Source organism: Miscanthus floridulus, chromosome 19, assembly GCF_019320115.1.
Source record: "Miscanthus floridulus cultivar M001 chromosome 19, ASM1932011v1, whole genome shotgun sequence".
NCBI lineage: Eukaryota > Viridiplantae > Streptophyta > Magnoliopsida > Poales > Poaceae > Miscanthus > Miscanthus floridulus.
In genome coordinates, this window is record NC_089598.1 from 76,473,147 (window position 1) to 76,491,197 (window position 18,051).

Consider the following 18,051-nt stretch of genomic DNA (forward strand, 5'->3'; position numbering starts at 1 on the left):
CCCACTGCAACCAATCCCTTGATATATAAAATGCTATCAGTTAGCAACTCGATAATATTACATTTAAAACCAGGCAACGAAAAAAGGTTTTCAAGCACTCACTGGCACATAATGTAGCAACATGCTCGTCCAAGACCTGCATCTGTACTCTTGTCTCCTCCCTTGCCTCATTCCTTGCCCTCTCCTCCTCTAACGTTGTCCGCCTCTCCAATCCCCATTTGTTAAGCCCAACATCGATCGGGTTACAAATACCGCGCTGTCTAGCAAACTCACACATCTTTTCTTTGTGATGTTTAACGAATAGGTTGACGTAGTCAGGTCCATATCCCCTCTTCCGTGTAATTACTTGCCTCTTCTTCAGTTCATCCAAGAACTTAGCTTGACCCTCATAACATTCCCAACTGTATTTCCTAGTGCTCTGTTCAAAACAAATATTATATCATATATGTATTAGGAAAACAAACAAAATACGATTTCATGTTTACCAGAAATATAACGAACCTCATCATACTCAATCATATGGCCGCAATAATGACCTATTCCAAGCTCCGAAGGGACTAGGCCATAGTTGGATTTTACACCACATTCGCACATGACAGGAGGTGCTTTGTAGATTACCCGTTCTTTCTTCTTTTCCTTAACCCTCCGTGGTTCTTCCGGCCATTGGTTCTTAGGACCATACAACCACTCCTTGAAACGACACTTCACCATTGAATACACTTAAATAATGAGACATTAGTACATAAACACATATAGCTCAAGATTTTAACACATACACTTTGCACTTACTTCATGCTTGTTTGGATACACAAACTCCAACGTATTCTCAGGGTTTATCACAGCTCGATCTCCGCAATCGCACAGAGGAGGTTCCTCGAGTCGTCTAACGGTGGCTAGGTGCTTCTCCTTAGCCGTCATTGCCGGAGGGTTAGGGGGGGTGGAACCCACCGCTTGAAGTGCTCATGTGGATGTCTCCCTCTAAACCAATCATCGAAAAAGAGGTACCTAGGATCAAACTTTTCTGCACCATCGATCCACTGAAAGAAAAAGCACCTCTCATGGTCCTACACAACGAGATTCCAATAATATATTAGTACCATACTTAAACAAATAAAGATAAAGGATAGTACAAATAATTTCTTACATTAAACCGACTACATGTGTAGAAGCAACGCGCGGCTGTGTCCGGATGTTTCGATTGAAAAACATGGGCCGGGAAACCACAATCATAGTTAGGGACAGGAAGGTCAGGGGGAACGGGGGCATCTTTGCTAGACGCGTCGGGGTATAATTCTCGAGGACGACCCCGTTTTCGCCAAAACTCCTCCCGAAACATTTCTTGCATCTAACAAATAGGATGTAATTTAGCAAACATAAATAAAAACATCACAACAAAATATCAATGAGAACCATAGCTACAATCCAATGAATTTCGTTATAAGAACCAAAAGCAGTTAACATTATACCCTAAACCTAGGGTTTCTCATTTCATCCACAACAATAAACCCATAACATAACTACATGCGGCTTGGTTTGCTAGCATTTTCCACGCCTTGAAATGAACCTACGGTTGTATAATACATATATTGAGGGATACAATGAAACCCTAAGTGATGACGATTCTTAGGTTCAAAAATCCGACTAATATGTACCGAATCTATGCGAGAAAAACAAGGAGGTGAGCGAGTATACCTTGCTCTCGAAGATCTACGGATCAAATCAAGGTTTTCAAGGTCCAATATGTCGATTCGTGAGGTAGGATGAAGTGGCGAGAAAAAAACCCGAGGAGAAAGAAGAGGAAGAACGCTCGGGGAAGAAGGCTGGGTTGGGGTTAAATGCAGGTAGCTCGGCGCCAGAGTGAATGGCGTCGAGCTCGGCGCCAAGATCTACGGCGCTGAGCTCGGCGCCAGAGTGGATGGCGACGAGCCCCTTACAGGCCGTTTGCCCATGGCCAGGACCTCGGCGCCAGTCACCGTGGCGCCGAGCTCGGCGCCACTCACTCTGGCGCCGAGCCAAGGGTCCATTTCTGGAATTCTTTCCGCCAGGGGTCTATTTGAGAGAAACTTTCGAAAAAAGGGCCAAATAGTAAAAAATTCGGGTCATGAGACAAGAGAGGCTCAACCAATGAGATGTAAGTGGACACGTGTGTGTGAGAGAGAGGAAGTTGTATGGACACACACAATTGCTTTGAACAACTTCATAAAGGATCCTATTTAGGTCTCTAAACTCAAATTTAAGGGCTTATATAAATAAAAAATACAGATACAATATACAACCCTTGTTTAGACCCTCGCATTTGGAAGGCCCTAAAATCTTACCCTTCGGTCCACATTCCTAGACTCTCCACTCAACCCCAACTCGATAGCCCAATGTGATGTCGCCGCGGCGCCCCTCCCACCAATCCTCCTGGTGGCTCTTATCGAGCACTGCTCAGCCCTCCTCGGCGAGGTCTCCAGCGCCTTCTCACCATGAATCACATGTGGTGAGATCCTCCCAACAAATCCCGCATGGTTCCTCTCCTTCGGTGAACCTTCGTGTGGCTTCTCTTCCTCTACCGGTATGGATTTGGCTCCTCCCCTCCATCACCATGATGGACGGATTTTCGCTCCTCCCCTCTATTGTCACGATGGGTGGATCTTCGCTCCTACCCTCCACTGCCAAGATGGCCAAAATTCACATGGTAGCTAAGAGCGAGGAGAAAAAATGATGAGTGGGCCCCCCTTATTGTTTGTTGGCATGAATTTGAGGGCTCCTATTGGAGGAAATGAAAAAAAACAAGTCTTTAAAAATAGGAGCCCTCAAATGAAAAGTTGGAGCCCTGTTTCGAGGGCTACGGTTGGAGCTGCTCTTAGGAGCATTGTATGTAAAGGGATCAAATTGAAGAACAGATAACGAGCTGCGAAGCTCTAATTCAAACATGTATCTTCACAATTTGTCTCTTAAATGATCGATGATGGGGCAAGTTGTGCTGGGAACTACTATTTTCAGTAAAATATATTATTGTTAAAAATGAGATTATAGCCTTCACATTATTTGGTGGTGCCGACATCAATCATAAATGTTTTCATTGACAGACTCATTGAATTTAGTTTCATCTTGCAATTATCTGCATGGCCATGTCGATTCACTACGCAACATAGGATCCTTCCTGATCTTTAATCTCTCTAGTTAACATAAAAAAATTGATCCAAGGAAAAATTAACTAGTATATTGTATAATAATGTTTTTTTTGTGAGAAGTCATGAAAGAGCCAAGAGACTTTAGTTAAGGTTTCAACAATCATAATTGTATCTTATATCCTCACCTAACTACATATAAGTCGTTAACCATCACTGGACACTATCAAGACATGAATGGGAAATTTATTACTCCATCCGTCCCTAAATAGTTGCCGTTCTCGCTTCCCGAGAAATAACTTTGACTAATTATATATAAAAAATATTAATGTTTATGGTACCTAATTAATATTATTAGATAGATCGTTGAATCTATTTTCATAATAAATTTAGTTGGAGATGCAAATGTTGCAAGTATTTTCTGCAAATCTAATCAAACTTACACTTACAACACAGAAACCAAAAACGAAAGTTACTTAGGGACGGAGGCAGTATTTCAGACGTTTTAATTAGATATATACTTCTTCGAGCTGCAAATGTAGTCCATTTTATCTTCTAACAAGTGCAAATAACTTATAGTTTTTCCTATTCTCCTTTTATTTGCTGAATATTTTTAATACTTGCATAAATTATCTATTTTCTGCAATATAGTATGAAAAACAACAATGTCATTTGACTTTCCTAACCCATTTATATCATATATAAGTCTAAACCACGTGCATTAATTTGCAATCAGAAAAGGTGTATAATTGGCTAATTGCTCAACGCACATTAGCAGGTCGACCCGGATAAAGACGGAAAAACCAACACTGTAATTCATTTTTGCGTTGGCTGCATTGCCTTTTAATTCATTTTAGTTTGAACAAGGCTTGTAACACTTCGATTCCTACATCATCAGCTCAAGCTTCTGCACACTTTACAACATATCCAAGACGCCTTCGAAATGCATCCATAATGACTGAACCTCTCCCCGGAACCCCCGTCTCCTACCCGGAGCGATGGTACCATACCATACCAGTGCTAGTAACCTGTCGCCGGACACAACAAAGGCGACTGTTAAACCTCTGACCCTGAGTGAGCATTGCAGCAAAGGTGGTAGGCCATTGCATTGTACACGCAGAAGCTCAGTCATCAGTCATCATGACTTGGTCTTGAAGGGGACATAGTGTTTGAGCGACTCGGAGACTCCCTCGATGGACGCGACCGCCGAGGCGAGCGACACCAGGAAGCACAGGAAGCTGAGCAGCTGCAGCGCCACCCACTTGGTGGTGTACTTCTGTATCCGTCGCTGCCGGATGTACATCTCCACTGGGTAGTACACGGTGAGCGGCCAGAACCCGATGGCGCCGAGGAATCCCAGGATGTCGTTGAAGAAGGGCATCACGATGGCGAGCACCGTGCTCACCACCACGAATGCCGTCCTCCACGTCAGCCTGAGCATGTTGACGTTGAACCTGCCGGCCACGAGGGGGTGCTCGCGTGTGACGAACTTGGCGTTCGGCCAGCGCTTGGCGGCGGCCGTCTCCAAGGCCGCGAAGATGGGCTGGGAGAACACCTGGTACGCGCCCACCAGGTGCACCACGATGCAGACGTTGGCAAAGTCGATCAGCCAGTAGGGTTCGTAGAAGCCGAACCCGGTCAGGATGTTCCCTGGCGCCGCGTTCCCGAACGCCGAGTACCCAAGGCAGCCAGCAAGCATGTAGAACGCCGTGGTGGTCGTCACGCCCATCAGGGTCGCCTTCTTCATCGTCTTCTTCTCGGCTGGAGGAGACTTCACCGTGTCCTGAAATTTCAGTTCAGAGTTAGTGACTGACTGGTCTTCAGAATGCTAAATTCTGAACAAACATACACATCGTATGCAGTGCTTGTGCTTACTTGGATTTCAATGAGAATCATGGAGTAGGAGTAAGCAAATGCAATGTTGCCGAGAGCTTGAAGCGCGAGCCAGACCTTCTGGGCTGAATCAACGTCGACTCCGATCTCAGTGCCAGTCAGAGTTGACTCACCAGTACGGCCTGTAACAACACGTACATTACGGCACACAATGTGGCATCAGAGGATGAGAATGATCAGAAGGCCTAAATCGTATTGTGTGAGACCTTGATAAAGTTTATTTATAGGCTAGTAGCTAGTTCACCTGAAATGGTCCGCGCCAATGAGAGGCCGACGGCAATGGTCGAGTAAGAGAACGACATGATGGCGGCGACGATGGACAGCCACGAAAGGTCACTGAAGTTAGGGAGCTGAGAGAAGAAGATCTGAACGATCCCAAATACGACCATGTACATGGTATCGTAGCTGCTGCAGTCGGCGGCGTGGCCCTTTTTGTGGAAGCAGTTAGCCTTGTGCACGGCCCTGCTCGTCATCATTCAGCCAAAGGGATTTCTCAATCGACGATGAGATTGAATTTGAATCTACCAAAACATCACTACTAAATGAGCCTATTGCAAGAATTACTTACGCTGCACTGATGGACGCGGTAATTGTATACCCAACGGCAGTTCCAACCAAGTTGACATACTGGAAAACACCACAGGACAAGACTTGCCATCGACCTGCATTATCCGCGACATGCATCATCTTCACTGTCGAAATTCAGAAAACGAACCGTTGGTTCATCAGAGATGAGATGATGTGAGCACAAAGAAGTACCCAGGTATGCGGCGACAGCGTCCATGTAGGTGTAGTTCCTCTTGCCGGTGAGCTGATCGCCGCTGCGGTAGCAGTCAGCGAGAAGGCTAGAGGTGTAGTACGTGATGAAGGCGAAGATCATCAGGGTGAGCGGCCCCACGACCCAGCCCAGCTGTGCAGTCGACCAGGCGAGGGAGAGCACGCCGGAGCCGATGACGGCTGTGATGATGTGCGCGCTCGCCGTCCATACCGTTCCTGAAACAATTATCAAGATAGTGTAAAATCAACCAGTCATCCGTATATAACACAATACAATCATAAAACAGTTGAAGTATTAGAGCTAAGTTTTCTTCATCATCACAGAAGGTTATTTCTTCCAATAAAAAGAAACGAAAAAAAAAGCTTCACATTTGACATATAATAACTTGATCACAGAAACAATATTTCACAAGACATGTTACTGATTAATATTATATCCATGCATCTTCATTCATGTAGGGTGGAGGATCAACAAGCCATAGTTTGACCTGCTACCTACAATCAAAATCGAGTGACACATGCCATTGACCCATGTCCCTGTCTTACATAGTTACATGGTAAGATGGTCACCAACGGGACAGGGACAAAGTCCAAAGGAATCACTGATCCAACCCCGGCGATAAATGTCACCCTCCCACTGTCCCACAGCCGCATAATTCAACGACACAAAGGTCTCTTGCATGCCCCTTGGTCAACAAAGGCCCTCTGATTTTCGTTGGTCCGGTAATCTCTGACTGCTGCTGTCCCCGCTCGGAGATTGCCGGCGCACAAAAGGCTATCCCCTATCTCGTCCAATAGCATGTGCTGCCTCTGCCTAAAATATATGTTCATCTCACATTCTAAAAAAAAAGTGACTAATTTTAAGTTTGACTAATTTTGTAAAAAATAATATCATTTATGTCACTAATAGATTTATTATAAAAATATATTCTATAATTAATCTAATATTTATTCAGCATAATAAATGTTAATATCTTTTATATAGATTTGATAAAGCTTATAGATAATTGACTTCTTAAAAAAAACAGGAAATGCACTCTTTTGGGACGTACTCGTCATCCTCACCCCTAAGTAGTGCACCGAGTGTATAAGCTAATGAAAAAAATAGTCTAGCAGATGAACTCATGCTACCTTACTGAAACGAGAAATAACAAGTGAATATATAGTAAAATTAATTCCCCTATGAGCAAACAATGTCAGATGTTCTATGCTTCTTCAGAAAATGGGCAATACTGCTTAACCAAAACAGAGGGGAAAAAAGGGTATTTCGTGCAGTTCAAAAAATAAAAATAGGGTTGCGTGCGCCAAAAAAGTCAGAGACGGCAGGCCTACGGCGCATATACGTATTCTTGCATTGGTATGCTCATCGCCGCCGTCGACAGACTCTTGCCTGGATATCTCCTCACCGAATAGCTCCCGTCAAAAAGGTGCGGCCGTATTGTCAAAGCACATATTGTGCACTCAACAAACTCTGCTGAGTGTTGACCCAAAAAATTCGAGCAGTATATTTCTTTGTTTTCCATGTGAAGGAAAAATAAAAAGTACAATGAGTGAAGAAAAATAAGAGAGAGAAAAGAAGCCAAGACTTCTGTCACTGAAATGTTTAGTTTGGTTTTGCGTCAAGGACACAGATTCTGCTGAAGGAGAACCACCAGGAAGATCAGCCAAAATGGAACTTTCAGTCAAGGACACGGATTTTTTTATTAGTTGAAAATTAAGCCCCCCGGGTAGGGACCCTGGCATAAAAGTGTCATAATCGAAGAGGGGACGATGCAAGTGCTAAACATTGCGTGTCAAAAAGTACTGTAACTTTTTTCCTAACACGTGAAGAAGGAATCTATAAAGTGAGAAAACAATCAGCAAAGTCGCATGCGTGTAGTTCCATATTCACATTTAGTACACAAGGACGCAGCTGAAACGTGTACATAGGCCAATTCAAGTACCTTTGATTTTGACTTATATATCCAGTCTAATGTAATACCACGTAAGTATCAATTAATTAAATAAATCTACATGGATAGGGCAGGCTCTCAATAATTATATATACATGTGTAATTAACTGATTCAATTATGCATTCAATAATCAATGTTTTCTATAGGAGATGGTCTAGCAAATAGATAAATATTCTAGAATGCTAAGTTTTTTTTTTGACAGAGATAGACAGATAATCCAGTTCTCTAAGACAACAAGTCGTCATTGGTTTCTCAGCTACTTGTGGTGGCTGCAGCCCACAGGAGCGTCTTCCTCCTGGCTTCCCGGTGCGCGATAAGACAAACACGATCGAGCTAATCAGGCAACGATGCAACAGCTGCCGTCCCCAACTGGTTGGGCGGTGCACGTCATGATGTCAGGGACGGATACAAGACCTGCCGAATAGCGCGTATGGCGTACGCCTCATCCACAAGCTTCAGGTGCTGCTGATTCTGCTTCCGTCGATGCCACCGAAGTTTTAAGCCATTACTACTTATTACTATGCTTATGGGCTTTATGGCTAGTATGATTACCAAGGCAGATGCGTGATACTACACCGCCCGTGTTAAGTTTGGTCGTAGGGCGTTGAGGTTGGTGTGTTGTGCTAACAACGCAAGAGAGATTGCTAACCAAAGAGAAAGGAAAAGGATGATTCTTCAGAGTGGCCCTCCTCGCGCTCACGGTACTTCCTCGAAAGAGAAAGCAAAGCAAATTGCCTACACAAATCTAGCCGAGAATATTCTTCAGAGTTATAATGGTATTCTGAAGGATTTGAATACCTGCCTAAATTCGCTCAGTGCAAACAATAAGAACAACGTACAGTCCGCCGTATGGACGCCGGACTGCCCCCCAAGTTTCTTTTTATAATTTCCAGGAAAGGCAGGAAAAAAAAAGGAGAGGCACGTCTACAAACAGAAGAGACGGCGGCGGCCGGCGGGGCTAGGCATCGGTGGCGGTTCGATCACTTACCGGTGCGCTTCTTCCTGCCGTCGTCGTCGAGCTCCTCGCCGCCGGCGCCGTTCCGCGGCCGCTGAGGGTAGTAGTGCGCTCCGTCGGCGCCGGAGCCGGGGCCGTGGCGCGCCGCCATCTCCAGGTCCTGCGTCATCTCCGCGGCCGCCTGGGACGGGCGCGCCGTGCGCTCGGGCCGTTCGAGTAGACGAGTAGGGGCGCCGCGCGGAGAGCCAAAGGGCCGCGCCAGATTTTATACACGCGGGAGTAGAGTAGTGACGCGATTATGGGCGTCCGACGCAGCACAGGGCCGCTGCCTGTAGGGCCCAGGGTACAGTCGAGTTCGAGCCAGATTTGAAAGGAAAAAAAAAAAGCTGTTAAAACGCGTGCCTGGCTCGCGGCCGGGACTCGGAAGCACACTCTCTCTCCGGTCTCGGCTGTGGGCCCCTGCAAACTGCCATGTGGTCAACGTGCGTGGCGTGGGGAGTCAAACTACGGCTAGAATTAGTAAATGTGTACTGCTACTAGATAGAGCAGCAAAACAATCTCACTTTGTTGAATGCACTGTATAAGTTAACGTCCGATGGATACCAATTCATCGGACGATGCTGCGGACTCACTCCCCCAGCGCGCCCCTTCCTCAGTTCCGCACCGCACGCTACCAGCACACCCCCCGGCGACGCACGCAAGGAGTAGACCCGCTGGCGATGGTACGAGGCCAGGGCAGCTGCTGCGTCCTCGTCGAACGAAGAGCCCCGCTAACACCGACGAACCCGCGCCCGCGATGCCTATGAAGAGCCCCGCTAGCCTCTATGTCGCGCGAGTCCGCACGCCCCCAGATCGCCCCGCAGCCCGTCGCGTCCGCCCCACGCCCACGACGAGCATGCTGCATGCCCAGCGCCCCCCATCGCCACAACACCCCCACGTCCGCCGGCCCTAGCACCTCCGCCCGCTAGGCCCCGGCGAACCACGCGCCCCCGCCCGTCCTGGCTCGTCCCTCCTCGGCCGAACAACATAGAAAATTGGAATAAAACACGTGTAACAACACGAAAACAACTACTGCAACATTAGGCTGAAGCAGCTGAAACACCATGAAACATATATATTGCAACAAACAAGGAGCAACATCTGCAACATTGGGATAAAAGCAGTTAAAACACCATGAATATATTATTGCAACAACAAGGAACAACAGGTGAAACATTAGGCGGAAGCAGCTGAAACACCATGAACATATTATTGCAACAACACCGAACTAACTGCTGCAACAATAGGTCAAAGGAGCTGAAACACTTGAAACATATTATTGCAACACTGGTGTGAAGCATATGAAACAACGCTCGAAATAAAAACACTCGCAACAATATTGCACAACTACTACAATATGAGATTGAAGCAACTGAAACATACTGCAACATTTCAAGCAATACTACTGCAACATCGCAAAAACATCTATTGCAACAACAACAAAAAATCCCATTGCAACATTCGAAATCATCTTTTGCAACATAAAAAAAACATTGCAACACGACGAGATCTGACCCCGAGAGCTCGCCGGAACCCTAGCCACCACCGCATCCCTTAGATCCAGAGGAGGAAGAGAAGGAGAAGGGCTCAGATCCAAAGGAGAAGGTGGAGGAGGAGGGCTTAGATCCATAGAAGGACCCACCTACCTCGCCGGAAGCCGCCGCCATCGCCCTCTTCTCCGGTGGCATCGAGGTCACGGAGGGAGGGGCGGCTCGCCGGAAGCCACCGCCATCGCCCTCCTCTCCGGTGACATGGAGGTCGCGAAGGGAAGGAGGGAAGGGGAGGGAGAGAGGGGCAGCTTGCCGGAAGCCGCCGCCGTTGCCCTCTTTTCCGGTGGCATGGGGGTCACGGAGGGAAGGAGGGAGGGGGGAGGGAGAGAGGGACGGCTCGCCGGAAGCCGCCGCCGCCACCCTCCTCTCTGGTGGCATGGGGGTCACGGAGAGAGGGAGGGCGCAACGGGTGGGGAGCGCATGGCTCGGGCGGGACGGTGCCGCGTGCGGCTCGGGACGGAGCGGCGACGAGCGTCTCCGTATGTAGCGGGCTGAGCGACGTGGGGCGGGTGGATGAGGATAAGGCGAGTGGAGGAGCGCGAGCCACGTCTGGAGGTGAACAAGCGCGTTGGACGCCAGACATATAGCATTACCGAAGTTAATTTTGATTATGGATTTTCCACGTGATCTCGGTCTGGATTGAAACAGGCCGGCCATGAAAAAACTTAGGTGAGGCGAACTCTAGCCGAAGATAAACCAAGAGTACCAAAAGGTATTACGGTAGCACAAACTACGACGAAACATGCATGAACACAGAGGATGTTTTGATATGATACCTTAAATTTAGAGAATAAATATTGTTCTTCCATAATATGATTCAAAATATATCAGAAGAAAAATGGACTAATAACCTGCAATTTTTTTTAAAGAAAATTTAGTGAGTAATAATAAAGTGTTCATATCGCTTAAACATTGATATATTTTATTATAAACATCATATAGGTAGGTTTGCATTCCATGTTCACTCTGATAATTCATGGCTTAAAACCTCTTCTAATGGCTATACAAAAAAATGTTAATCAAAGCAATGACGATTAACATATTATACCAGTTGTTTTGGTCTTCTTTTGGCGAACGACAACTTCCGACCGACTAACGCCGTTGGCATATAGCCTCGCCCTCGGCCTTCCTACCCATTGTCGTCGATTTTAGTCAACCGGTGATAACTCATGGTTCATAAGTATCATATTAGCACGCTGGACATAGGATAGACCAAGCCGACTACTCGGGTTCAATTGTGAGTTTCTACTATAGATCATTATATATGTTGTTTAATAAGGCTTGTTTGGATGGACTAGGCCTACCAACTAATCTTATTGGCTCATATCTATAAACTAATGGTCTAACAAGTAGTATAACTGGTCGACTAATAATTAAGACATGTTTGGCACAACTTTTTGAGGCTTCGGCTTCTCCTGGTGAAATCAGGAGAGAAAACCACAATTTTGTAGCTCCTCGAGTACTGTAGCACTAGCCAGAGCACGAGGGGCCTAAGTCAATCTAAGATTATATGTAAGACTGTCTACAAGACAACAATATACTTGTTCTCGATCGGAGATAGTGTGTCGCATGTGTCCCGTATAAAGGGGAAAATGGCCTCAACATCACTAACGAAACGAGCGCTGTGCCACAACAAGGTTGGCTGAGCTAGATAAGACACGATCGGCCAGCCGGAACAGTATTTCGACTTGTTTTTTTCAGCGAAGCAAACGGAGCCGAACTTGGAGCAACTCTACTCTCGGTTGGGCAGAGGGCGAATTATTGAAGGATCGGATCGGAGTAGCAAGTTGCATCACGGTGACATCGAGATCGAGTGGGATGTGAATCGCCAGCAGGCTACACCGCTACAGATCGATGATGAGGAGCACGCTGCTCGCTCCATTCCATCTCCAGGCACGAAACACATGTTTTAGGCAAGTTCACTCAAGGTAACCACTGTTGTTCAGGTTTTCTTTTCCTACGTGCATGCTCCTCTATTGATACAGTAGCTACTTAAATAAATAAACATATAGAAAAAGGGATTTTATTTCAAAGGATAACAGCTCCAACGAACGAAAGAATAATTAGACCAAACTATAAGCATGTATGTTGAGTCGAATCAGAAATTTAAATCCAAAATAGACATGTTATCAATGACTGAGTGGCGTTCTTAGCTTCTTCCAATAATACCAGTACCGGTGGCAGCGCCAGCGCAGTTGAAGCAGGAGTCTTTGCGAGTACCTCCTTTTGTTTATTAGTTAGTATGTACCAAATTAATAATTGTGGCAATAAACAAAAACTTTCATCAATCAACAGGTAATCCTCAAATTCGCATACACACGTACCTAAAGAAATGTGTGTATCGATCACAAACCCAAACGTACAGATCACTTCACTAGATATACTTAATTAATTTTCATGGTAGACATTATTCTCTGTTGCGCTAACTATTATAAGAAAGAAAGCGCCAAACGAACAAAACAAAAATGTCCAAAGCCCAAAAAAAATGAGATCCACATGTCGCGATGAGCACGCGGACTGGCATATATATTCAAGCGGATCTTTTGCAGCTTTCTTTATGTCTCGAGGGTTTATATATTGATGATGATCAAGGCTTAAGAAATGCAATGCAATGCAACGATTAAATAATATCAGATACTCTTTGCGAGAGCGCTGCGTGTTCTTTGCGCGTTTGCTCCATGTGGATGTTTGTTTGTTGCCTTTCACATGTGGTCTCTTTGGACTCTTGTTTCTCCTGTAGTATATGTATTTTATTATTACGGAGTAGATCGAGTTCTATTCCAACACAACGGTCAACATATGTGCATGCCAGTTGCAACAAAAAATCGTGGTCTGTCGTCATATTCCAACACAAATACAGGCGTATACGAATTGAAGTGCAAAGGAAATACAGCTTCAACTACTACTACTATACTACCATTGAATCTTGCATTGCTATCGTCTTGGCTGATGACAACAATATATGCTTCTCCTTTTGACAAATATATGGCATAGGAGCACTACCCTTCAATCAAGATGTAAGAGCATCTTCAAGAGATTAGCCAAATTATTTCTAAAGATAAATTTAGCTATTATTAAAGAAAAAACTTCTCCAACAGACTATGTAAATGACTCTCCAAATTTAGTAGCTCTTCATCCCACCTCATTCGCTCTCTACTTTTAGATAGCCTACCTCACTAGCTATCCAGCCTCTTAATTTTACAGAGTCTGAAGTACTCAAGTATTTTTTTTTGTCAAAAATCTATTTTAGAGAGTAGCTAAATCAGTAAATTTGGCTTGCTTTTTGGTTAGTCTCTTGGAGATGCTGTACAAACAATGTTAACCGGAGGCCAGGGCCAGCTAGCGGGTCCACATTTATACAGTGAAGAGTTATACTTAAATCTCCAAATTTAAAAACCAAACTATTTGGTTTTACCTGTTACGAAAACTAATTAATTACACATGTGGACATGGTAATTAAGATTGGGTTGATGATGGAAAGAAATGTAACACTGTGTATATAAGCCTGAAACAGTTCCCGTTGAAACGTTGATGGTCATCAGTGTCCCAAAGAACAGTCGACCTTTTTTTTAATGATGAAACAAGTGGTTGAACTTACATAACCTCTGTTAGGGTGTTCACCGTGTACTAACTGAGGTAGATACCCTACAACAAAAAAACTATGCCCGATTAGTTGCAGTGTTACATCAACTCCCCTCCTAGTATATGTGTCATTTTCGGCAGTGTCCTTGAATTCGGATGGATGCGTGACAGGACTTGGTCAGAAATCAAATTGACAAAACCACAGGAAAGTGGAAACGCTATCATTTACTGTAACATACTGTGTACAAAGATCGCGTTGGATGTGAAACGCTATCATTTAATATGACGTCGAGGATCTTGATTGCTTTCTGCTTAACTGCGGCAGAAATTGTCACCTCTGGTGGTGACTGGTGACGGATGACACCTGAAATTTAGTGATTCCACATTGGAGGAGATCTGTTGGAGCTGCTTTTGGGTGGCGTAGGAAGTAGTCGTGTGAGGTGGGCGAATGGGATTCGATCTCCCGGCGGCGTCGAGGTTGGGACGCCGTCTTGGAGGCCGACGTCGAGAGAGAGAGAGCGCACGCGCTGTGGAAACGAGTTCGCCAAGGAGCAAGAGAGTTTACTCAAACCCTGGCTAACCCTTTCACTAACTCAAGTGTTCAATACTTAAAGGAAATCTCACACTCCCTAACAAACTCTTGCTAACGTTTAGGAACTAACAAATGACGATACTACGGATCGACCGTTCCACGCCGTGGTGACCGCGCCCAGCGCATGCCGTTCGCCTCCGTTCATTGCGCGCCTTATGTTGCGCCTTCTATTGCTCGCGCTGTCGCCCTAGCCACAGCTGCGTTTCCTCCTCTGGTAGACGTTGCCGACCATAACATCTCCCCCCCCCCCCCCTCGAGAAACAGCTCATCCTCGAGCTGGAACGAGGGATGAGCAGCATAGAACGCCTCCACTGGCTCCTAGGTAGCTTCTTCTTCGGGCATGTTCTCCCACTGGACCAGCACGTGCCACATACCACGGCGAAGACTGGCACGCAGAACACGCGCCGACTGAGGCAGTAGACGACCGTCGCGTAGAGGCGGAGTAGATGTCGGCGGTGAACCTTGGAACGGCTTGAGGACGCCCACATGGAAGACGTCGTGGATGCGGGCGCCTTCAGGGAGCTGGAGACTATACGCCACGACGCCCACACGTTCGACTACCAGAAACGGCCCCGCATAACAGGGACCCAGCTTGCCACGGCGCTCCGGCAGGAGCGACTGCGTCGGTGGATGAAGCGCGCGCAGCCACACCCAGTCGCTAGGGGCGAACTCTAGAGCGCGGTGATGAGCGTCGTAGTAGCGGCGGGCATATTCCTGTGCGTGGAGAAGCCTGGTGCGTATGTCGGCGAGGAAGGCGTCGCGGTCGGCGAGCATGTGGTCGACGGTGTTCATGCGCGCGCTGCTCGGCCGATATGGCAGCAGTGTCGGAGGAGGCCGGCCGTAGACAACTTGGAACGACGTCGTATGGAGCGTGGAGTGGTAGGTTGTGTTGTAGCAAAACTCAGCCCACGACAACCAGTCCAGCCAAGCTCGCGGCCTGTCCCCGGTGATGCAGCGGAGATACATGGCAATAGTTTTGTTCACTGCTTTGCTCTAGTCGTCGGTTTGTGGATGGAACGCCGAGCTCATCCGAAGCTACACGCCGGCGAGATTGAAGAGGTCCCTCCAAACATGACCGGTGAACACGGGGTCCCGGTCACTGACGATGGACTCCAGAAACCCGTGTAGGCGCACAATGTCGTGGAAGAAGGCCAGAGCCACCGAGGACGCCATGTAGGGGTGCCCGAGCGGAATGAAGTGTGCGTACTTTGGAAAATGATCAACCACCGTGAGGATAACACTCTTGCCATGTACCTTAGGAAGGGCCTCGACGAAGTCCATGGACACATCAGCCCACACCCGCGACGGCACCGGCAGTGGTTGGAGGAGGCCGGCAGGGTGCAGCGCCTCCGTCTTGTTCTACTGGCATGTCAACACAGGCACGGACGTACTCGCAGACGTGGCGCACAATCGTGCTTGATGTAGAAGTCGGCGCGGAGGCATTGTAGTGTTTTCTGCACACCCTCGTGCCTGGCGGTATGAGCCAAGCGGAGCACGTCGGGGATGAGCGTCGAAGTCGTGGGCAGGAAGACACGACCGTCGCGTAGGAAGAGGTCGTCTGTCACCCGCCATGGTTCGCCGTGATCGCTCGTGTCGATGTCATCCCGAAGGGCGCAGAGGTCCGCAGAAGCCACGATCTCGCGCCGCAGATCATCATAAAGTTCAAAGGACGGGGCGGACGTGGGGTTGAGGACCACGTCATCACCGTCACGGCATGATAGGGCGTCCGCCACAGCATTGAGGCATCCCGGACGATATTCGACCCTAAAATCAAAGCTAAACAGTTTGCTAATCCACTGATATTGTGGTATGGTAGAGAGCCACTAATCCAACATGAATTTTAGGGCATAGTGGTCTGTGCACACGACAAAGGAGTGCCCCAGAGCTATGGACGCTAGTGTCGCACGGCTTGGACCAAGCCGATGAGCTCCCGTTCGTATGCCGTGACCTTCATGTGGCGCGACGCAAATGGCTTGCTGAAGAACGCAAGTGGCCCAGCGCCCTGGTGCAGAATGGCGCCAAAGCCGGTGTGACAGAACTGCCAAATTTATACAAGATTAAGTATGATTGTCCCCGATAAACACGTTGACACGCGCATACCGTCACTTATATAAACCCGGTAGTCCGTCGAGTACCACGAAGGCCTCGATAAATCAACTTCACAACCAAGATCATACTTGATTAAGCAAATACATATCACATACACAGAGTTTGCAGCGGAAATAATATTACAATAGGGTCACAAGTAATTAATACAAGTTTAGATTCAAATCCAATAGGTTAAAACAACATAACTTTGAAAGGATTAACAACATAAACATATTTAAATAATTAGGTAAGTCTTCTAGGGCATCCAAAGCTTGCTGATAAGTAGTGTCTGCATCTTTTCTAACCACTGTTTTATAGACATCGCAACTAAATCAGCACTGCCAACTACAAATCACTTGGTGTTATCTTGAGGGCTCCAGAGCTGATGTAAATGAAAAACTAAGACGGGTCTAACAAGATCCTGAGGGATTTTTATTATTTAATTACATGACTCCTACATGCAAGATGCCAATATGAACAGCATCATGATGCATCTCACATGCATAACACTAGGTTAAGGGAATGATGATGCAACCCATGGTGCAATGCCATCATGAAAGGTGCAATGCCTATATGGGATGACACCATATATGAATGAAATGGTTATGATATGGTGCATCGACATGATGATATACGTAGTGCAACTTGGTGATGCATTGAACTTAGCTTATGATATGATGCATATGTAGCATGATCATGAATTAGTGCAAAAGATATGATGTTGTATGTCGCACCCAATTTTAAGGATAAAATTGAATGCACAAAACTCGTGTGTGCCCAGGAATCAATCACACACACAAGCTGACAAATTACAAAAAGTATCATCACGGTGTCTCATACATCAGAGTTATAATAAAACTTAGTCTTATACATCACAGCGGAATAATAAAAAGATAATAAACTCTCGTGGCCGTCATCACAGGGAAAGTCAACTGGTTGACCACAAGCCTAATAATCCTCCGGGAAATCCTCATACCCGTTGTCATCTGTTACCCATCCGGGATTTTTATCCAAGTAAAGAAAATAAACAAGTGTAAGTACATTCCGTACTTAGCAAGCTAACATGGGGTTATGAAGCTCAAAAAGGATAGACTCTAGTTTACTGCAGTTAGCATTTTTAATAGGTCAACCTTTTATTCTCAAGTATTATCAAGTTATGCTTAAGCTCCCATTTAAACCCATAAGAACAAATATCGGGGTCAGGTGTACCATATATCATCATTGAACAACTTTAAATGATCATCAACAATTAACCAGTTATTCTGTGAGTTTTCCGGGCCGCTCGTAACCGTGAGCACGGCTGTTATAACAGTTTGTTACCCTCTGCAGAGGTGGTGCACATTCACCGCGAGTCATGATCCCCATTCGCCCGGGTTAATTACTCCCATGTCACTACCAAGGTGAGCGGGCAGGGTACACTATGAAGCCATTTCATAGGTTTCCCTAACAAGTTAGGGCCGCTAGGTTTCCTTGGCAGGCAGACGTAGGGACCCCCCTTTCCTATGG

At 46.3% G+C, this 18,051-nt stretch overlaps 1 protein-coding gene across 1 annotated transcript; it reads right to left on the reverse strand.

Annotated features, from left to right (window-relative positions):
* Positions 1-3,915: 3,915 nt before the first annotated feature.
* LOC136527584 (amino acid permease 8-like) lies at positions 3,916-8,925 on the reverse strand. Its single transcript, XM_066520367.1, has 6 exons — positions 8,728-8,925; positions 5,769-6,002; positions 5,578-5,671; positions 5,254-5,471; positions 4,992-5,131; positions 3,916-4,899 (listed from the first exon to the last, which is right to left on the reverse strand). The coding sequence occupies exons 1-6, from the start codon at positions 8,861-8,863 to the stop codon at positions 4,255-4,257; spliced, it is 1,467 nt and encodes a 488-aa protein (XP_066376464.1). The 5' UTR covers positions 8,864-8,925; the 3' UTR covers positions 3,916-4,254.
* Positions 8,926-18,051: the final 9,126 nt, after the last annotated feature.